This window comes from Capricornis sumatraensis, chromosome 20, assembly GCF_032405125.1.
Source record: "Capricornis sumatraensis isolate serow.1 chromosome 20, serow.2, whole genome shotgun sequence".
NCBI lineage: Eukaryota > Metazoa > Chordata > Mammalia > Artiodactyla > Bovidae > Capricornis > Capricornis sumatraensis.
In genome coordinates, this window is record NC_091088.1 from 31,417,395 (window position 1) to 31,439,502 (window position 22,108).

Below are 22,108 nucleotides of genomic sequence, written 5' to 3' on the forward strand. Positions count from 1 at the left end.
GCAATGTGGGGAACCTGGGTTCGAACCCTGGGTTGGGAAGATCCCCTGGAGGAGGGAAAGGCCCCCACTCCAGTATTCTTGTCTGGAGAATCCCATGGACTGAGGAGCCTGGCGGGCTGCAGTCCATGGGGTCACAAAGAGTTGGACAAGACTGAGCGACTAAGCATAACACAGCCGAGCACAGCCCTCACACCACACACTGATCATCCCACAGTTTCAACTACCCAGAAGAATTTCTCCAGAGAAGATTTACACAGACCAATGAACACATGAAAATGTGCTCAATATCATTAGTCACTAGAGAAATGCAAATTAAAACCACAGTGAGATACCGCTTCACACCCCCTAGGATGGCTATATTTGAAAATGAAACAAAGTGGAAAATACTAAGTGTTGGCAAGAATCTGGAGAAGTCAAAACCCTCATCCATTGGTGATGGGACTATAAATGATGCAGCTAATATGGAAAACAGTTGAATAGTTCCTCAAGAAGTTAAACATAGAATTACCAGCAATTCTGCTCGCAGGTATCCACCCAAAAGAATTAAAAGCAAGTCTTCAGGGGCTTCCCTGGTGATCCAGTGGTTAAGACTTCACCTTCCAATGCAGCGGGTGTGAGTTCAATCCCTGGTCGGGGAGCTAATCACACATGTCTCCTGGCCAAGAAACAATAACACAAGACAGAAACAACATTGTATCAAATTCAATAAAGACTTAAAAAAAAAAACTCTTCATACAAAAGCGTTTACGTGAATACAAGCAGCTCTACTCACAACAGCCAAAAAGTTGAGACAATCCAAATGCCTATCAATGGAAACATGTATAAACAAAAGGCGGTATATACATACGAAGGTATATTTTTCATCCATAAAAAGGAATGAAATACTTACACATGCTATAACATAGGTAAACCTTGAAAACATACTAAGTGGAAGAAGCCAACAGACCTGATAGCACATAATTCCATTTATATGAAATATCCAGAATAGGCAAACTCATAGACTAGTGGTTGCCAGAGCCTGGGGGAACAGTACCTGCTTTATGGGTTCAGGGTTTCCTTTTAGGGAGATGGACATTTCTGGAGCTAGATAGCAAAGATGATTTCAAATGTTGTGCATGTCTTTAAGGCCACTGAATTGCACACTTTAAAATGGTTAAGATGACAAACTACATTGTAATGTATTTTGTTACCAAAAAAGAAAAACATGTACTCGGGAGGACCTCTGACTAGAATCCCTCAGAACTAGCATGAATCGCTCCCGTGCACCCCTCTTCTCCTGCAGCATCATGGTCTTCCCTTTGATATCCTGGGTCACCCCTCCTATACCAAGAGCCTGATGATCGCTGTCCATGGTATTCCTCCTCCTGTCATCCAGGTGAATAAGTGAGTGACTCAACCTGCAAGACCCTATCTTCCCTTATAGATATTGGCTGAACTTCGAGACCTATCTGGTGGAGAGGAGTCAGACGGACACATTGAATACGTCTTTTTTGACGGCGCTTGTCAAAAGCATCAACACCAATGTCTCAGAAGACCTGTACTTCTCTCTGACCCCCTCTCAGGTGAAGACTCCCCCGTCCCCTTTGGTGGGTTCTGGCCCTACTTTCCTCAGGCATATTTTTCTGAGAGAATCATGGTCTGTGCTTGGTGTCCATCAACAGTTGTCCTTCCCAAGTCACACTGGGTAGTTCTCTGCCACCTAGCTAGTGCATGCTGGTGAGTTAGCTGGATGAGCAGATCCTGGTAACAGATTGTCCAGGGTGCTAGCATGAGGCCTTTGGAAGATCGCCAAATCGAGTCAGCGTTCTAGTCCTGGACTCTCCCCTACCTGACAAAGTGTCCTCAAGGGAATCCCCTCCCCTCTCTGGGCCCCTGGGTCCTCATCTATAAAATGAGCTTGAAGGCTCCTCCAAAGTCTGACATTCTCAAGAGAACTTCTATCAGGGAACATGTTAGAAACCAGATAGAGGCACTGATGGAGGTACTGCAAAGGGTTAACAGGCAGACTCTGGATTCTGCCCCTAACTAGTTACTGTGATCTTGGGCAAAGTACTGAACTTTTCAGAGCCTCAGTTTCTCCATCTGTAAAATGGGGATGGTATTGCCCACTGTAAAGGTTATCAGACAGAGAAAATGCGATAACTTACAGGGAATATTTGGTGCAGTGAGGGCACAGCCTCCCTCCAGGCATAAAGCAGAAGTTTGAGCAGCAGGAAGTGGTCTGTCACTGAAGGACTTTTAGGTCAGCCTCGAGAAAGAGAGCAGAGAAGGCAATGGCACCCCACTCCAGTATTCTTGCCTGGAAAATCCCATGGATGGAGGAGCCTGGAAGGCTGCAGTCCATGGGGTCGCTGAGGTTTGGACACGACTGAGTGACTTCACTTTCACTTTTTACTTTCATGCATTGGAGAAGGAAACGGCAACCCACTCCAGTGTTCTTGCCTGGCGAATCCCAGGGACATGACTGAAGTGACTTAGCAGTAGCAGCAGCAGAGAAGGAGAGATGGAAGATGGAGGGGCCTTTCTCAGCCCTTTATCACTTCACCGTAGCAGTGGTGTAGGCACCGGCCTCTGAAACCACCCACAGGTCCTTTTGACAAGGTTCTGGGCTAGGAAGCAGAAAGTTGAAGCTCTCGGCTATAATACGTAGCTCCCCCTCTTTCCATGCCCATGGGTGCTTTTGAGGCAGGATCAGGTGGGACCAGGCTGCAGCCCCAGGGGAACAGTGAGGTCACAGAATGGATGAAACACACTTGGCAACTACCCATGAAAATTTGTTTTAATATTTTGCATTTTTAGCTGTTACAAAATGTGTTGTTGGGTGGGGATGGATATTACATTCAATGTGAACTCTTGTATTCTTCCTCTTTGTCCTCACTGTCTCCCTTCCCGATGGCCTTATGCTTTTCCTTTATACCTGAATCAGAAACCGGTCACTGTCATCCTAGCCCTATGTCAGCACAGCAGGGGTCAGGACCCTGGCCAAAAGCACTACTACTGACCCTTCCTCACACCTGCAAACTGACTTGTTCAGGTGTTTCCCCTTCATAACCCACTTTCAGCCTGCCTGACTGGTGGCCACGTGGACACCTTGCTGACTCCATTCTCCATATTGGGAAAACTGAGGCTCCACAAGGGCTATGACTTGGCCAGGGGCTCACAGCCTGAACAGAGCAGAGCTTGGACTGTGTCCCCCGGTGTCCCACCTCTCAGAGCTGTCCTCGGACCCTGGTGCTGTCCCGCCACCCAGCATGCCTCAGTTTCTCCTTCCAGCTGGGGGAGGGGCAGGAACTGTGCTGGTGGCTGGGCTCCTCAGGGAAAGACAGAAGTGGCTGGGTCTGTGGTTGCAGATTCCAAAGCAGATGACCAAGGATGAGCACCAGCACCCTGACAGAGTCCGGCTGCCCAAGAGCCTTTTCGAATCCATGAAGAGCGGCAGGCCGATGGTCCGGTTGGGCATAGTCGTCCTGGACATCGGTCCAGGGAATGTCTTCAAGGTGAGGAGAGGCACAGGGTGGCTGAGATTCAATGCTGGGTTCACTGGGATACGCTTGCCCCCTCTGGAGTCTTTGCTGAGGGACCCAGTGGGGATGAAGGAAGTGATGAACGTCTCCAGCCAAGGTCATCTAGACCTATGTCCTTAGAGTCTGGACCGCAGGCTCACGCTGGTTATTCCCAGTTGGTATTTAGACACTGCCCCCCATCAGTGTCCTTGGACTTGTATCTGTATCCCAAGTGAGTTCATTTCCTGTGTGCATCCTTGTCCATGAACAAACATGCATCTCTTTTCTTATTCCTGATTACACACATAATCATGTATGTGCTGGTGTGACCATGTTCACACAAGCAAGCATGCGCATTCCCTTGCAAATGTGTACCAGGTATGTCCCCAGAAGTGTGTCTGCACTCACATGGGGGGGTGTGCCTCCCTGAGTGCTGCTGGGCAGGGGCTCCCCACCTGTAGGCATCCACTGGCCTCCATCTCCCATCTGATCTTCCTTCTAAACCTGGGCTCCAGTTAAGAGGGCAGAGGAGGCCTGGGGACCAGAAATGGACAGCTATCAGATACACAGCGTTGTGGCCATTCGGCCTAGAGTGTAGGGCCCGTGCTGGCACAGCCGGTGCAGACTCCAGGAGCAGCAGGAAGAAGGTCACCCATGACCCCTTATCCCCTGGACTTCTGGCTCCAAACTTTTCCCTCCAGGCAAGGTGTACAAGCCCTAGAAGGTCCCAGGAGCCCCCAGCAAGGCTGGGTCGGGGGAGCCCCTTGTGTAGCCTGGCTTCCCCCACATCCCTCCACAGGGCTCCCTGTTCAGCCGGGAGGACGGCAGCAGCGTGTTGAACAATCGCATGGTGGGCTTGACTCTGGGTCACATAAAAGTCACCGAACTGGCTGAGCCTTTGGAGATCACCTTCTCCCACCAGTACCAGCCCCCCGTGAGTTGCCCACTCTGGCCTGGCAGTTCCTGAGGGGCACATGGGCAGGTGGGCATCCCCAGGCATATAGACAGACACGCAGGGGACTCTGCACCCCTTACCCTCCCACATCCACTTGGGAGACGCCATTAGGACCAGACGCACAGTTGTGCCCATGGACACATGTCCAGACTACGTACACAAGTCCTCCCAACATGCTCCACTCACGTGCTCCCAGAGGGGCCTGGCAGACCTGGCAAACCCACATGCACACACATGGCTTTGCACATCTGCTCACATGTGCGCTCCCCTAAAGGAGCCCCCAGACATACGCCCCTCCCACCCACACCAATCCGCACCCCGCACACTGACCTGGGATACATCAAATGCTTCAAATGTGGTTCCTGTGTGACCACAGGCTGAGCCTTGCTTCCACCTAATGCAGACACATGCTGAGACATGGAGCACCTCCCGCTCCCCCTACCCTCCTCTCCCCACTCCCAGTCACCCCTGCCTCGCCCGCCCCTGACTCCCACTCTCTGGTTTTAGAACATGAACCTCAGCTGTGAATTCTGGGATGCGACTAAAGGTAGGGCCTGGAGGACATTCCCCGGGTAAGATGAAGGGAGGGTAAGGGTAAGTCCTGTTCTTGGGGGACAGGACTTCAACAGCAGAGCCGACCCCTCTTCCTTTCCTCTCCGGACCTCTCTCTTCCCTTTTCCTGCCCTCCCCTTTTCTATGCTCCCTCTCCTTCTCCCCGGGGCCATCAGGAGACTGGTCTTCCAAGGGCTGCTCCACTGAGGTTGGAGTCCGCAGGACTGTCTGCCGCTGTGACCACCTGACCTTCTTCGCCCTGCTGCTGGTAATAGCGCCCCCTCCCCGACCATCCCAGCAATTCCAGAAATGCCGAGGCTCCTGGGCCAGGGATCAGGGTGGCTGTGGGCAGGGGCCAGGCCTTTGGGGTGTGCGGGCCTAGCCTCCTATTGATAGGATTCTCGTTTGGGGGAATCACCCACAGAGGCCGACCTTGGATGAGGCCACCGTGAAGGCCCTCATACACATTTCCCAGGCTGGCTGTGGAACCTCCATGATCTTCCTGGCCTTCACCATCGTCCTCCACACTGTCCTGAGGTGGGTCACTCCACTCCAGCCCCACTCCTTCCAGGAAGGAGACCCATCTCCTTCCTGCCCTCAAGGACAGCAGCAGGGCAGGGTAAAAACCAACAGAGTAGTGTTAATCCTGTGTTATACTCATATTTTCTCCAAACCTCAGCTTCCTCATCTATAAAATAGGATTGGAGGCTGAAAAGTGCCTGGCTATTTCAGTTACAGGTGGCAGAAACTCAACTCAGATTCACTTAAAACAGATAATGCATGGTTCACGGGACTGAAACACCCAAGGTGATCTCAGTTCAGGTGATGCTGGATCCAGGTGCTCAAAAGATGTCCCTGGGACTCCGTGTCCCTCTGATTCTCATCACTTCGCTTTCTCCTTTGTCAGTCACGTCAGGCAACTTCTTCATACTCAGGGGCCTTGTGGAGCCCCAGGCTTGCATCATAGCTTCTTGGCTGCCTAAACAGCTAATCTTCTGAACTAAGCCTCAGAATTGAAGTCTCTAAAAAAACTTTATTTTGAAATAATTATAGACTAACAGGAAGTTGCAAAAATAGTACCTAGTGTCCCAGGGTTCCTTCATCCAGCTCTCCTCAGTGATGACATTTTCTATAATTGCAAAAGTGAAGTTGCTCAGTGGTGTCTGACTCTTTGTGACTCCATGGACTGTAGCCCACCAGGCTTCTCCATCCATGGGGTTTTCCAGGCAAGACTACTGGAGTGGGTTGCCATTTCCTTCTCCATCTATAACTGTAGTACAGTATAAAACCAGGAAATTGATATTGGTACAGCACTGCTCTTTGGAGAAGAACTCTTCGTGAATGAGCAACTAACACACACACACACACACACACACACACACACACACACAGCACTGCTAACAAGAATACAGAGCTCCTTCAGTTTTCACCATTTTCCACATGCATTCAATTGTGTGTGTGTGTGAGCATGTTTACACATGCACACTGGACTGGCTAAATCATTTGCAGGGCCCAGTCCAAAACGAAAACATGTAGTCCCTTGTTCAAAAATCATTAAGAATTTCAAGATGGTGACAACAGAGCGTTAAAACAAGCATAGAGTCCCTCTGAGTGCAGGGCCCTGCAGAGATCATACCCCAAAGAAGCTGAGCCCGTGCATGCCCTGTGTGTGTGTGTGTGTGTGTGTGTATTCAGTTTTGTCCCTGTACTGCAGAGTTGAGTCTCACTCGTGTAACTTAGACCATGTGCCCAGGACTAAACAGGCCCACTGTGGCGAAAGGATGGATGACACTGATTGGTCAGGCCAGATCACGTGCCTGCTCTTGGGTTTGAGGTTCATGGCTGAGAGTGGGGAAGGGTACTCCTTGGGAAAACCCAGCGCTGTTGCTGGAAGAAGGAGGAGCAGGGACAGCAGAAGCTGCTGCAGCTGGTCCCAGGCTCTTCCGGGCCCCGGCCATGGCTGGGGGACCCACAGGAACTTCTGCAGAAGAAACCCATGGGAGCAGCCCCATGCCCGGCCTTCTGACCCATGGCTGACTTGGAGCAGCCCTTGGTCTCCTGACTCCCAATCTGGGCCCTCCCATTGCCCTCCTCCACATGCTGGTGCTGTTTTTCCAGGGGGCTGCGGCCCCCACCAGCTCCACCCCCCAATCTCAGACCAAACGATGAGTGTAAGTGGTCCCCGTCCCCATCCCCAAGCCCTGGCCCAGAACACTACCTTCATTCCCAACAAGCTAAGCATGACTTGCCAGCTGGTTGCCCTGCTGGACACTGAGAGAAGTGCTTGGAGTGCCAGGAGGAAGTGTCAGTATCTCCCAAGGGTGGGGCCTGGCATCTCAGGTGAAGTGGACGTTATCCCTCGTGTCCCCTCCATGTAGCCCTAAGGGCCCATCCCTCCAGTGAGAGTCCTGCAGGAACTGATTATCTAGAAAAGTGCAGTGAGCTCCACAGAGCAGGCGTGGAGCCCTGGGCTCAGAGCCTGGAGCCCCTGTCCTGCTCTGTGACTCTGAGTCCCTGTCCATCTCTGAGCCTCACCTCCTTACAGTTTCAAGGCCTCAGGCATCCATGCACCATCCATCCAGTCACTCAACCAGTGCAGGGCCTCCTCCTGCTTATTGTGCTAGGCCCAAGGTCACAGCATGGAGAGAGATGGAAATAAGGGGCAGGAGAGTTACACTGCACTCACTTCTGGGAAAGGTCCACCTAAGCATGGGATAGTGGCCTCCAGAGACAGCCTTCACAGGAGGAAACATCCAAGGAGGGCTTTGAAGGTGGAGCAGGGAAAGGCACCTGAGAGCAGAGGGAAGAGCATGGGCAAAGTCTGAGAGCTGTGGAGAAGCAAAAGGCATTCAGAGAGTTGCAATTTATACGGTTTGGCTCAAGCATGGAGTCAAGGAATGAAGCCAGATAGATCCAGAACCCACAGGGTCCTGCAGGTCATGAGAGAGCCTCTGGACTTGAACCAGAGGGTGCTCACACTGGCAGAGAGGTGGAACAGAGGTGGTCAGACGGAGAGGGCTAGGTGCCCTTCTGCACTGGCCCTTCTTGCCCCAGGTTCTCCCGGCAGAGGTTCAAGTCTGAAGATGCCCCCAAGATCCATGTGTCCCTGAGCATCAGCTTGTTTCTCCTGAATCTGGCCTTCTTCATCAATGTGGGGCAACGCCTGAAGGGGTCCGATGCTGCCTGCTGGGCCCGGGGGGCCATCTTCCACTACTTCCTGCTCTGCGCCTTCACCTGGATGAGCCTGGAAGCCTTCCACCTCTACCTGCTCGTCATCAAGGTCTTTAACACCTACTTCAGCCACTACTTCCTGAAGCTGAGCCTTGTGGGCTGGGGTAGGTGTCTCCTGGCCAGGCAGAGGTCTGGCTGGCTCTGTCTGGATGAGGCCAGAAGGGGACCAGCCTTGGGGAGGGCCATGGCAGGGGCAGCTCCCACTCTGATTGGCTCAGAGCTCGAAGGATGGACGGTGGGATGGGGATGTGAAAAAGGACGTGCCAAGGGAGCCTCAGCGACGCCATACGTCCTTCCCTCCTCGCCCCCAGTCCTGCCTGCCCTAATAGTCATCGGTACTGGGATCGCCAACAGCTATGGCCCCTACTCCATCCGTGATGAGAAGAACGTCACCACGCTGGAGCTGTGAGTGGTGGCTGTGGGAGTTGGGGTGACCTCAGGGTCCTGGGGGCACAAATTAGGGCCAGAAGAAGGTGGGAAGAGGGGAGAATCCCAAGAAGAGAGTAAATCAAGGCCAAGGATCCTCAGATCCAGCTAGCTGGTGGCCTGGAGGGATAAACTGAGGCCCAGAGAGAGGAAGGACAAGGAAAGAGGAGGCTGAGAAGGAGAGAAGACTGGACCAGGAGGCAGGACACCCTGCTCCAGCCTGCGGTACCACCAGCCTCTATAGCACCTTTGGGAAAATTTTAAAAGGTACCCCCTTTATCCCTCTGACCTGCCATGCCAGGTGCCCAGCCTGCTGAGTGTAGGGTGAGCTGGATTTCAGCCTCCCCCTGCCCCCCAGCCAGGTGCCCTTGTGCAGGGCATGACTCTCCAGTGCTTGCAGCAGCTCTGGTTCCATGCAGACTCTGCCTCTGAGTTGCTGTGTGACCGTGGGCAAGCTTGTCCCCTCTCAGAGCCTCGTCTGTACGATGGGGGTTGATCCACACCTGCTCTGGGGCCTCGCACCCCTGCAGTACAGGGGACAGTGGAGCCGATTTGAGCCTCTCCCAGGGCTCACGCCTGAGACCCGTGACTCCGTGCTAGAGTTGGCGGGGCCTTGGTGCTGTGCCCAGGGCCTCGAATGCAGAGTCCCAGGGGCCAGACAGGTAGCATAAATGCTTGCAGTGGCCTGAGTGGGCGTGGCTGCAGACTGGCAATCACACACCAGCCTAACTGGGAGCTGATTACTGTCCCTCAGGAAGGTGTCCACAGAGCTGCCAGCTGTATGGTTTTGTAAAAGAAGCAGAAATTGGTATATTTAGGGAATTCCCTGGTGGTCTAGTGGTTAGGACTTGCTGCTTTCACTGCCAGTGCCTGGGTTCAACCCCTGGAGGGGGATCTAGGATCGAATCCCGGTCTCCTGCATTGCAGGCCGATTCTTTACTGTCTGAGGCTCTAGCAAAGCCCAAGATCCCATAAACCAAGTGGAATCTGGATGTATATGCCAAACCTTTAACTTTTAAAAGGGTGTTCCTTAATTCAGCTTTTTTTCCCCAAATAAGGTAGGGTGAACAAAACATCCCTTTGGGACAAAATTGGCCTTTTGTACCCACTAGTCTAAAGGGATAGCAACCTGGAGCCTCATGACATCCTCTCCCCTGGGAGAGCAGGGGAAGGATGGATGGATATGTGGGCGGTGCATCTTCTTAGTCAGAGAAGAACAGCCTGGGGAGACTTCCCGCGGCTTGCTCTCAGGGGACTTCCTCTGGTCCCAACGGCCATTCACCTCCTCCAGGTGCTGGTTCCGTGAGAAAATTGCCCTCTACGTCACTGTGCACGGCTATTGCCTCATCGTTTTCCTCTTCAGTGCGGCAGTCCTGAGCCTGGTGTCCTGGAAGATCTTCACTCTGTCGAGTGCCACAGCGGGCAAGGAAAAAGGGCAGCACTGGAAGGGGGTCCTCACCCTGCTGGGCCTCTCATGCCTGGTGGGCCTGCCATGGGGGCTGGCTCTCCTCACGTCCCTGGGCCCGTTCACGGCCTATGTCTTTGCACTGTTCACCTCTCTGCAAGGTGAGGCTCCTGGGCTAGGGAGGAGACGGGCTGCCTTCCTGCACCAGAGGGTGTTGGGGGGCTTTGGGGGAAGGTGTGGATAGCAAGAAACAGGATTCTACTCAGGCTAGCTCAAATCAAGGGTTGTTGTTTAGTCGCTAAGTTGAGTCTGATTCTTTTGTGACCCCATGGATTGTTGCCCACCAGATTCCTCTGTCCATGGTATTTCCCAGGCAAGAATACTGGAGTGGTTTGCCAGTTCCTTCTCCAGGGGATCTTCCTGACCCAGGGATCAAACCCACACTTCCTGCATTGGCAGGTGGATTCTTTACCACTGAGCCACCAGGGAAGCCCGGTGGTACTCAAGGGTACTGATTTTAAATATCCAAGGCTCCCCCAAGCACCCCAGGGTAGGAAGACTGGCTGACTTCATGGGAGCTGGTAGCAGGGTCAGGAAAAACCACCAAAACCAAAGCAGATACTTGTTCCATCTTTTTCTCTGGAGTCACAACAAGTCTCTCACCTTCTCTCTGCGGTAACTTTTCCCCTCCACGGGCCCGTTCTTACCCATGGCCTCCAACTGGCTGCCCACGATGACCACCTCATCCCTATGTCATCTTCCCAGTCCGCTGACTGTGGTCTGGTTCAGTCTTTTCTATGTTCTTAGAAGAGTCAAGGATCTGACTGGGCCATCAGACATCCATCTGTGGTTCAGTCATCTGTGGCCGAGAGAGCAAGATCCTGTGATGTGCTGGCTATGTGACATGAACAGAGTCTTGGAGGTTCTGTGGAGGCAGGAAGGAAATGATTAGTGGAGGAAATGGTAGATAAGCCTGCTCCCGGCCCCAACAGAATTTTTCCTCCCATATCCAGCAAAGGGGCAGGTACTCAGGGTGCATGTGGGGCAGGGTTTCCCTGCCTGCACCTGTCCCCTTTCCTCCTCATACCCCTGTTTCATACACACAACTTAAAGAAGTATATCACAGCCCGACTGTGAGGGAAAACAGCCTGGAGAGGAATGGCAAGTGTGGCTTTGACTCACAGTCTCATCCTGTCCAGAGCAGTCACTAGGGACGCAGGGGGTCTAGATCCAGCGGGTTCAAGCCCACAGGAGAAGGGCTGGCTCCCAGTGCCTCACGAGACTGCATGGCAACGTGGTTGGCAGCATGGGTACAAGCAGTTCTTGTTGTTTAGCTGCTAAGCCATGTCCAACTCTTTCCTGACCCTGTGGACAGTAACTCGCCAGGCTCCTCTGTCCATGGGATTTCTCAGGCAAGAATACTGGAGTGGGTTGCCATTACCTTCTCCAGGGGATCTTCCTGACCCAGGGATCAAACCTGCATCTCCTGCATTGGCAGGCAGATTCTTTACCACTGAGCCACCTGGGAAACCCAGGGAGAGGCAGACCTAGGTTCAAATCCTGCCTCCACTCACCACCTCAGCAATTCACTCAGCTCCTCAGATCCTTGTCATCTGTACAGCTGGGGATAATCCCAGGACTTTTCTCACCAGGTCTCATGATGAGTAACTGAGATAATATGTGTGTGGGACACAGTAAGTCTTCAATATGTGGGAACAATGTTAACAACAGAAGTCATATATTATTAGGCCATCAGAGACTGGCCCTAGATGAAGAGTCATGAGTCCACATCTGAGAAGTCTCAAGGGTTAAGGGTTGGGGGCATGTCTTGAAACTGTGGATTGTCATTCTTTCTGAGGTTACCCATTATAGCTAAACCTGAACACTTCATGCCCTGAGGTTTTTTGACTGACTGTGAGTAACTCAAGGTCTTCCCTGATAGCTTAGTTGGTAAAGAATACGCCTGCAATGCAGGAGACCCCCGTTCAACCCCTGGGTTGGGAAGATCCCCTGGAGAAGGGAAAGGCTACCCACTCCAGTTTTCTATCCCAGAGAATCCCACGGACATTCCGAGGGGTCTCAAAGAGTCAGACAGGACTGAGCCACTTTCACTTTCACTGAGTAACTCAGTATTTCTCTCTTTCTCACAGAGCCCTCGGCCCACTTTAACTGCCCTTGACGTCTTTTCAATATTTTTTTAACAAGTGTACTTTTTAAAATTTTTGCCTGTGCTGGGTCTTCATTGCCGCACACAATCTCTTTGTTGTGGTGTGTGAAGTTTTTTAGTTGTGGCACACAGGCTTTGTTGCCTGGTGGCATGTGGGATCGTAGTTCCCTGACCAAGAAACCTGTGTCCCTGCATTGGAAAGCAGATTCTTTACCACTGGACCACCAGGGAAGTCCCCTCAGTACTTCTACTGTTGTATAGGGTTTTAGTTCTAAATTTCTTTTAAAGACACAAAAAGATTTTTACTGCTCCCTCAATGTCTGTACTTACTACAGTTTTCATACCTCACACCTTCCCTCTTCTTCTTGCTGTAGCACATCCTGGAATAACTCTTTATAAGAAGGGCTGCGGTCGTTGTTTCGTATGGTTGAAAATCTCTTCATTTCAGCCTTTGTTTTATGTGATAGATATGTATATAGATTTTACTTCAAGGACTGGCTTTCACTCCCAAGATACTGATCAGGTCCTTTTTCAGGAGCAGATTTCACCTCGGGGGCTGATGTTTCTGTGCATTCTTGAACTCTCACAGTGGAGCGGTTTTGCCTCTGGGCAGCCGCCAGCCCCAGCCCTGCCCCAGGCTCACTGAGGCTTTCTCCTCCCTGACAGGTGTCTTCATCTTCTGCTGGTTCATTGTCCTCTACTGCCCAAGTCAGGGCACCGTGACCTCATCTTCTGGCACTGCCCGGGTTGACCATGCCCACACCGTGTCTCAAGAATAGAGGAAGGCCGTGTGGCCAGGCCGAGCCTGCCCTGCGCTCTGGACTCAGCTCTAATTCGCCATGTGACCTGGGGGCGGGGAGAAGGGGGTCCCTGCCTCCTGGGCCTCAGCGCCCTTCTCCGTACAATGTGACTTGGGAGCCAGGGGATGGGATGGGAAATATGTTGGGCCATGTTGTCTCAAATGTCTTATCCAGATACCCCTATGGGTCTGAGAGTTCACAGATCCAGGACGGCAGGAGTCTCAAGTCGCTGTGATCCTGAGACCCCTGCCAGCACAGAGCGACACCCTCACCCTGCCCCGACGCCCACCCCCCGCCCTCAGCGAAATGGCCTTCTAGTCTCAGAAAGCCTGAGTTCCAGTAAGGAAGTCAGCCCTTGGCTGCCTCGTGAAGGAGTCTCCAGCCGCTCCCCTTCCTTCCTTCCCCTCATCACTGCCCTCCCACAGCTCCGCCCTTGGGCCGCCTGTACCTGAGGGGACACTCAGGGGCCACAGCCCGCTCAGGCGTGGGGGGCTGCTGTGGACTGGAGGTTTGTTTTGAGGGGGCGAGGGGGTTGCTCCTCCTCTGGTCTCACCTGGTCTCAGCCACTCTCTCCAAGGCCCATCCTCACAGAGGTCTCCCTGCTGCTCAGGGGCTCTGGGAGCCCCTCGGTACTGGGGACCCTGAATATCAAGGAATGCCACTTACTCAGTAGGTGGGCTACCTCAAGCAGTCCCCAGTCCCTCCTCTGGACTGCCTCGCAGGTGGCCCTGATACTGACCAGGGTCCTTGGCCTTTCTCAATCAACAGACGTTGATGGGAGACCAGATGGGCAAGGCTTTATTGGGGCCCCTGCTGCAGCAGGGGAAAATGAGAACTAACAACAGGTTGCCTTGCTTGCTCGCTCCCTGAGGGCAGGGGTGGCGAAGCCAATTCCTTTCATGGGGTGAGGGTAGGGGTATGTCCAGGGACTGGGCTGGAAGCCTGACTTAGGTGGTTTGCCCTTCCTTCTGGTGGTGCTGAGCACAGGGGCCATGCACAGTACTAGCTTTTTTTCCCCACACCCTGTTTCCATTCCTGGCTCTTCAGAAGTGGCATTAGGGACTTTTTTAATTTTTTGTTTGGTTCTGTTTCTTTTGTCCAGAATTGGCCCCAACTGCACATGCACGCAGTTATTTTTAGTCCCATATAGCTTCTCTGCCAGAGAAGGCAATGGCACCCCACTCCAGTACTCTTGCCTGGAAACTCCCATGGATGGAGGAGCCTGGTAGGCTGCAGTCCATGGGGTCGCTGAAAGTTGGACATGACTCAGTGACTTCACTTTCACTTTTCACTTTCATGCATTGGAGGAGGAAATGGCAACCCACTCCAGTGTTCTTGCCTGGAGAATCCCAGGGATGGTGGAGCCTGGTGGGCTGCCGTTTATGGGGTCACACAGATTTGGACACAACTGAAGCGACTTAGCAGCAGCTTCTCTGCATTTTGTTGCTGGAGGAGAGGTCTGCCTAGGTTGCAAGCATTGCAGCAAAGGGTCCCAGGTCCCAGCTGGTCTCAGGTGGACTGACCTCTGACCTGCTGTCTTGGTGGGGGTGGAGGGCGTAAGGTTCAGGGCTCAGCACACCTCAGAGCTGGGGAGCCAGTGTGGGGGGAGGGAGGTTGTGAACAGAGAGAGGGTGGACATTTCTTCTGGCATCCAAGCTCCCATAGTGCCAGGGGAGTGCCTCAGGCCAGACCCAGCTGGGTTTATCTCTTCCAGTGGCTGGGCTTGGTTTTAAACCACTGGTTTCCTCAGTAGGAAACAAAAAAGAGGCAGAGACGGTAGAGATAGACAGAGAGACAGAGAGAGACAGAAAGATAAACCGATAGAAAGATGAACAGATAGACTGACCCAAAGAAAGAAAACGAAAGGAGAGACAGACAAGCGCAGGGACATGCTGGCCCCCTGGGCCGGCCCAACCAGGAGGGCAGGGCGCTGGTGTCCACCCCTCTCTTCCGCCCTACACTGCACCTCACCCAACTTACTGTTCAGCCTCACTCTTCAACCCCCACCCTCCCCAGTGTGCTTTGCAGAAAGTCTAGCACCTTCCACAGGTGAGAAGTTATTATTAGAGCCTCACCACAACCCCTGGCTGCCAGTCTGCCTCCTCCCCACAACTGCCCTGGACTTGGATTCCCCTTCTCCCTCCTCCCACTCAGCAAACAGATGAAAGAAAGGAAGCCCGGGACCCTGGCTTTATGCAGATCACTGTGATCCTGGAAGGGAAATCTTAAGAGTGTGGACACTGCAACAGTTGAGCCACGGTATCAGTTTCGGGGGACAAACTTGGTGGGTTTGGGGGCTTATCTTCACAGACATCCGTTTCTCACACTGACGTTCTCAGAAACCTTACCCCAAAGTCTCAGAGCTAGTAACCTGTCCTCAGGAAGAATGGCTGCTTCAGTGTCTGACAGGCCTGGCTTCAAATCCTAGCTCTGCTGTTTAGGGGCTGGGGGACCCTGAGCCTGTCACCACACCTCTCTGAACCTCAGAGTCACCCTGCGTAAGATGGGGCTTGTTGAGTCTTATGTGGGCATGCTCAGTTGCTCAGTCATGTCCATCTCGTGGCGACCCCATGGACCACAGCCTGCAGGCTTCTTGGTCCATAGGACTTTCCAGGCAAGAATAGGGAAGTGGGTTGCCATTTCCTACTCCAGGGGATCTTTCCAACCCAGGGATCGTACCTGGGTCTCCTACTTCGGCAGGTGAATTAGTTACCACTGAGCCACCTGGGAAGCCCATTGAGTCTTAAGTGAGGTGGTCAAAGCGAATCCCCGACATTAAGTCAGCAGGACTTAGTTTGCTCCGTGAGAAACCACTTGGCCTAAAGAAAACCTGGGTATAAAGCAGATTGTGAGCTTCTGCGACCTGTTTGTTAACTAGGAGGGTATGAAGTTCAAAGCTCCCTTCTATCAAGAGGGAGGGGACATATGTACACCTATGGCTGATTCATGTTGATGTTTGGCAGAAACCAATCCAATATTGTAAAGCAATTATCCTTCAATTGAAAATAAATACATTTTTTTAAAAAAATCTCTCTTCCAGATTCCTTGCACAGCTCTGCCAAGTGGACCAGCCCTGGGTAGGGAGGAGGAAATTGAGCCCAGAGAGGCCCAGCAACCCTGCCCAAGACCACCCTGAAAGCTGGGCCGACACTAGAGCTGGGGTCTCCCTGGGTTTAGAGTTATATTACCTTGTCCCTGACCTCCAAGTCTCAAGGGAAATCCTGGGCAGTGGTTTTTTTCTTGCTTTTTCCTTGCTTTCTTACTTAAGACATGCTCAGTGGGATGAGGGACCAATAGAACCACAAGCCCTGGATGGGTGGGGTTTCCAGGTGCGGTTGGGGAAAGCCGAAGGGGTGCATAAGTAACAGCAGAGATGTCCTGTTTGCTGCCTGGCTCTCCACCCCAGGGCCAGGCAGCAGCAGAGGAGCTGGGGTCCCTCACTGCTTGAAGTCAGTGCAAAAGTGGCTCCAAGCACCAAGTCGAGCACAAGCTAAGGCCAGGGAGGGCTATGGCAAAAAAATCACCCCAAGGTCCACCTAGACAGATGAAGTTCTCCTGTCACTGATGTATCCAAAGGACAACCTAGGAGGTGGATCGCCTAATGGTTAAAAGCATGAACTCAGAGTTCAGCCTGCTTGGTCCAAGTTCTTTGCCTTGGACCAGTTCCTCACCTACTGAATCTGTAATGCAGGGATAACGGCAGCTGCCTGACAAAGCTGATGATTACATGAGATACTGGCTAAGAGGGCTGCCCACCCAACACAGTGTGATCGTGACTAAGCCGGAACTCGGCTTTGGCTGACACCTTATCAGGCCGTAGGCAGCAGTAGTCATCTATGTGGGGCAGGAAGGGTGTCCCCTCATTGTGGTTCCCTGCCAGGTTCTCTGTTCTGTCCAACTTCTTCTTTCCTAATACTTTTTCATTACAATGTAACAAATAGGTAGGAAGTAAGAAGACCTACTTGCTTCATGCTTTCAAAGAAGTAATTTAATATCAAAAGATAAAAATTCTTTGCAAATTGACCTACAAATACAATGTAATTCCAATAAAGATTCTAAGTGATTTTTTAGGCTTTCTGAAACTTATTCTAAAATTTATATGAAAGGGTTTCCCTGGTGGTCTGGTGGTTAAGAATCTGCCTGGCAATGCAAGGGGTGTGGGTTCGATTCCTGGTCCAGGAAGATCCCTTGCCCCTTGGTCTACATGCCGCGGGGCAACAAAAAGCCTGTGGGCCACAACTCTTGAGCCCATGCACCCTAGAGTGCGTGCTCTGAAACAAGAGAAGCCACTGCAATGAGAAGCCCACGGACTGCAACTAGAAAAAGTCCATGCACAGCAGTGAAGACCCAGCACAACCAGAAGTAAGCAAATAAGTAAAATTTTTAAAAATTAAATAAAATAAATTTTATATTAAGGCATATTGGCCTCAAATAGCTAAGTCATCCTTAATGAAAGAGGGCATAGAAGGAAGAACTGACCTGCAGATATAAAGAGTGTACAAGGCCATAGTGGTAAATTCAACATGGAGTCTGTGCGGGGATAGACATGAAGACCAGTGGAATAGAACAGAGGGCTCCATGGCAGACACATGTAGACCCAGGGACTTACCGTATGACAAGAGTGACATCATGAGGAAGGGACAAATGATCTGATGATGGTGTTGGAAAATTAACTCATCGTAAGGGGAAAAATAAAACAAAATCCCTACTTAACTGCTCATACAGAGATGGACTTCCAGCAGAGTAAAGGTCTAAATGGCATGGCAAAATTACAAAGTTAACATAGGAAAATGTTTTTTATTGGAGTATAATTGCTCTACAATGTTGTGTTAGTTTCTGCTGTACATCAAGGTGAATCAGCTGTATACATATATCCCCTCTCTCTCGAGCTTCCCTCCCATTCCCCATCCCACCCAACTAGGTCATCGCAGAGGGGAAAATATTTTTGTGGCTTAAGTGCAAGAAAGGATTTTTTAAACAAAAATTCATAAGTGCAAAATGTCAGACCAAAACTTGATAAACTCAGATACATCAAAATTAAAGTTTTCTGTTCAATGAAGGTCACTACCGGCAAGGTTAGTGGGCCTGTGACAGAATGGAGGGAGGCATTTGCAGCATCTGGAACCAGGGATTAACACCTGGAGGTCCTGCAAATCCAAACAAGATAATTCTGCAATAAAGAAAAATGGGTTGAGTTTTTAAAAGACAGTTTCAGAAGAAGAAACCCTTGAAGCTAACACATTAGCACGTGAAGGCAGACTTTAAATCTTTAGTAATCAGAGAGGCACATGCTCAAATGACAATAAGATCTTGTTGTACCCCTACGAAACTGGCAAACATCAGGAAGGGAGTGAATATCAGCTGCTGGTGGGGGCAAGTACCAGGCTCCCTCGGGCATTGTGGGAGGTGGAGAGAGTGTAGGTTTCACCACCTGAAAAAAAAGTGCAGTGCTGCTGCTGAGCCAGAAGTCCTGCTCCTGGTTCTTTAGCCCAGAGATACACTTGCAGGTCTAGAAGGGACTCCACCAATGACATGCGTGGCATTATCTGTGAATAATGGGAGTTGATGGCAAAGTGGGGTGTCCATGGCTGGGAGAGTAAAGAGGAAATTAATGTGGGTGGATTTTTTAAAAAATAAATTCTGGTGCAGCTTTTGTTTGTTTGTTTAATATTTATTTATTTTCTTTATTCATTTGGCTATGCCAGGTCTTAGTTGGAGCATGCAGGATCTAGTTCCCTGACCAGGGATCAAACCCAGGCCCCCTGTTTTGGGAGCCCAGACTCTTAGCCACTGGACCACCAAGGAAGTCCAGTGGGTGGATGTTAAAAACACAGTTCTTAGCAAATGTCTAAGAAACAGAAAAATATTAGTACAATATCATTAACACCAATTAAAAATGCTGACAGCATGAAAAAGAATGCTCATTTGGTGGGGAGTTGGGGAGCTTCAGAATGATGCCTATGTGGGCTGGGAGTGGGTAAAGAGGAATAAACAACTATGCAGAGGAAATTAGGTGTTGCACGAGACAAAAGGAAAAAGGAGACCTATGTTCCATTCCGCCAGTGGCGCATATCACATTTTCCTTTTCCTCTTCCCTTCCTGGCTGCCTCCCAGGTGAATTCCCCAGAGAGGTAATTCCAGGGTGAACTCCAGGACTGAAGTCCACATGCCATCTTAGGAATTTTCCCTCCATCTAATTTATCCTTCTCACTTTATTTTATATGACTGCATAATGTTCCAGCCAGAAGAAAAAAAATTGTTCTTTATTATCAAGAATTGAGGTGATGCCTACATTTTCACCAATAGCAGCAACTATACAATCTCGTCCAGACATCTACAGGATTTCTCTGGACCCCACGGACCCCCACAAGGCAGCATCACAAGTTTTATGGGCCCTTTCCTTCAAAAAAAAAAAAAGAAGAAGTTATCTTTTGTGACTACATTGGTACGAAGACAAATATAATCCCAGGTGGACTCATAATGTGCATTATTGGTCTATTCATTTTTTCCTTGGAATTTAAAAGAAATTAAAGTAAGAAATTTCATGGGCCACTAACTTAACAAGTAAGTTTTCCCTGTGCCATGAGATTTATACTAAATCAGTGGTCCAGCCTCGACTAGAACCAGGACTTGGGCAGCCTGACTCTGTCCACAATGACAGGCGGCCATGCCAGGACCCACACTGCTTTCTATCTGTTTGATGAAGGCCATACTGAGCATGCAAGCAGAAGCAGTGCTGTCCTGGTAAATGTTTAACAACGCTTGATGAGAGAGATCTCTGGTATTCTTGCCTGGAGAATCCCATGGGCAGAGGAGCCTAGCAGGCTGCAGTCCACAGGGTCGCCGAGAGTCAGACACGGCTGAAGCGACTTAGCACGCGTGAAGAGAGAAAAAGTCCTTTTCTGCAGCATTTGCCAGTCTCTGTGGTATAAATAAGCTCATGGACCATTTTAAGCTACCTATGTGACATCACTGAACAGAGTTGGAAAAAGATGCAGAGCAGCTTACCCTTACATAATATTTTCATCGTATAGAAAACAATAGGGATAAATAACCTCTGGAGCTTAGATAACAATAAAATGCAGTAAAATAATTAGGAAGTGATGAGTTTTGAGTACTTCTTACCTCTGCTTTTAGTATAGTCTATTTACTTGTATGTTTTTATAATTTAAATTTTACTAATGACTGTGTTCATCAGTGGGTTCACAAACATTCCTAAAGCTTTAACCATCGGTTCTTGCAAACTGGCACATGAGCTGGTTCCAGCCCACCGCTGGCTGAGGGACATACTGCAGTGGGTCTCCTGGACCCAGCCCTGGTTAGTGACAAAAGACTACATTTCCCAGAAGCCTCCTCCCCCAGGACCTGCCCTCGGCCTGGAAAGCTGTTACCATGGAGACAGGCTAACAGATGGTACAGGCTGTCCTCAAGGGTGAGATGGGAGCTGGGGTGTGGGGTGGCTGAACCCCACCTGGCAGGGAGGAGGGCAAGGGCGCGGGCTCTGGTGGTAAGGGGGATTCTTCTGCCTGGGGCCTGTCAACCCCAAACTTTCTGGGAAGTTTTCAGTGTGTGTGTGTGTGTGTGTGTGTGTGTGTGTGTGTATGTGATGGTGAAGAGGAGGTTGTTGCTGGGGAGAAAGACTCAGGGAAGGGCTTGTGGGGTGGGGAGCGCTGCTGGGCACAGAGTTGGAGGAACTTTAAGGCGGGACTGCCTTCCCCAAACTGTGCTTTAACTGACGGGGCAGGCTGATGCAGGGAATAAGCGTTGCAAGTCCTGGCTCAGCACCTCTGATGACGTGTTCTGTGACCTTGGCTCAGAGCCCATTTCAGTGGCTGCCCACTGACACGTTGGCCTCCTCCCCTCCTATGTCTTTCCTTACTCACTCCCCCTCCACTAAACCATCCATTCCTTCTAGTATTTTTACATTTTATTAGGCCCTTAAATGCATGGATTTCAGAGCCAGAAATATACAGGTTCATGTATATTTCTGCTCCTTACTAGTTCTGTGACTTTAGGCCAAGCACTTAACCTCTCTAGGCCTCAGTGTTCTCCTCTGAAAAGTGGGTATCATAACAGTATCTGCCTCATAGGGTCCGTAATGGAAAAACTCAGTCTTCCACCTTCTGTGTGTCTCCTTTACTTTTCAGACAAAACCCTTTGCTTCTGACAGTTCTGGTTACCAAATATGTGGGCTTTCCCCTCACTGAGTAATTCCTCTTTAAAATATTCATTTATGTATTTGGCTGCCTCAGTTCTTAGTTGCATCGCACACAGATCTACATTGCGTCCTGTGGGATCTTTCTTTGCAGCTCAAGGACTCCCTAGTCGTGACGCGTGGGCTCAGTAGTTTTGAGGAATGGGCTTAGTTGCTCCACTGCATGTGGGATCTTAGTTCCTTGACCAGGGATCAAACCGACGTCCCCCGCATTGCAAGGAGGATTCTTAACCACTCGACCACCAGGGAAGTCCTAAGAAATGCTCCATGACACCACTTGGGTGTCCTACAATTCAACTCAATTCTGACACTACCTCCTTGGAGTGGCATCAGATCCCACAGGTTAAAGGCTCAGTCCCACAAGACTCTTCCCACTCACTCCAGATGCCAATAGCAAGCACGTAGTCAGTCCCGGGTTACCCACAACTTCTGTTCAATGTGGCTACCGATTGGGGGTTCCCATGACCCCTCTTTCGGGTTCTATTTATTTGCTAGAGAGGCACAGAGAACTCAGGGAAACACCTCATTACATTTACCAGTTTATTAAAGGACACAGTAGAGGACACAGATGGCCAGGCAGGTGAAGAGGTACATAATGCGAGGTCTGGGGAGGTCTGTGAAGGTCCTGAGTGCAGGAGCTTCTGTCCCCGAAGAGGACATTGCCTTTCCAACCTGGAGGCTCTCTGCACATCCTACTGTTGAGAGTCTTATGGAAGCTTCCTCACAGAGGCTTGATCAATTATTGAGCCCATTTCTACTCTTCTCTCGTCTCTGGAGAATGAAGGAGGGGCTGGAAATTCCAAGCTTCCAGCCACGGCTTGGTCTTTCTGGTGACCAGAAAGACTCCCCATCAG

At 50.7% G+C, this 22,108-nt stretch overlaps 1 protein-coding gene across 1 annotated transcript; it reads left to right on the forward strand.

The window, feature by feature from the left end:
- The first annotated feature begins 1,481 nt into the window (after positions 1-1,481).
- Positions 1,482-13,018, forward strand: ADGRG3 (adhesion G protein-coupled receptor G3). The gene is made up of 10 exons (XM_068993287.1): positions 1,482-1,562; positions 3,351-3,497; positions 4,303-4,437; positions 4,966-5,008; positions 5,181-5,278; positions 5,435-5,547; positions 8,065-8,345; positions 8,553-8,646; positions 9,959-10,233; positions 12,906-13,018. The coding sequence occupies exons 2-10, from the start codon at positions 3,363-3,365 to the stop codon at positions 13,016-13,018; spliced, it is 1,287 nt and encodes a 428-aa protein (XP_068849388.1). The 5' UTR covers positions 1,482-1,562; positions 3,351-3,362.
- The last annotated feature ends 9,090 nt before the right edge of the window (positions 13,019-22,108 follow it).

Excerpts from the sequence above, each read along its gene's own strand:
- ADGRG3 (XM_068993287.1), top strand. The coding sequence starts at position 3,363 with ATGACCAAGGATGAGCACCAGCACCCTGACAGAGTCCGGCTGCCCAAG. Across the intron at positions 3,498-4,302 it reads GTCCAGGGAATGTCTTCAAG|GGCTCCCTGTTCAGCCGGGA; the intron begins GTGAGGAGAGGC and ends ATCCCTCCACAG. Across the intron at positions 5,009-5,180 it reads CTGGGATGCGACTAAAGGTA|CATCAGGAGACTGGTCTTCC; the intron begins GGGCCTGGAGGA and ends TCTCCCCGGGGC.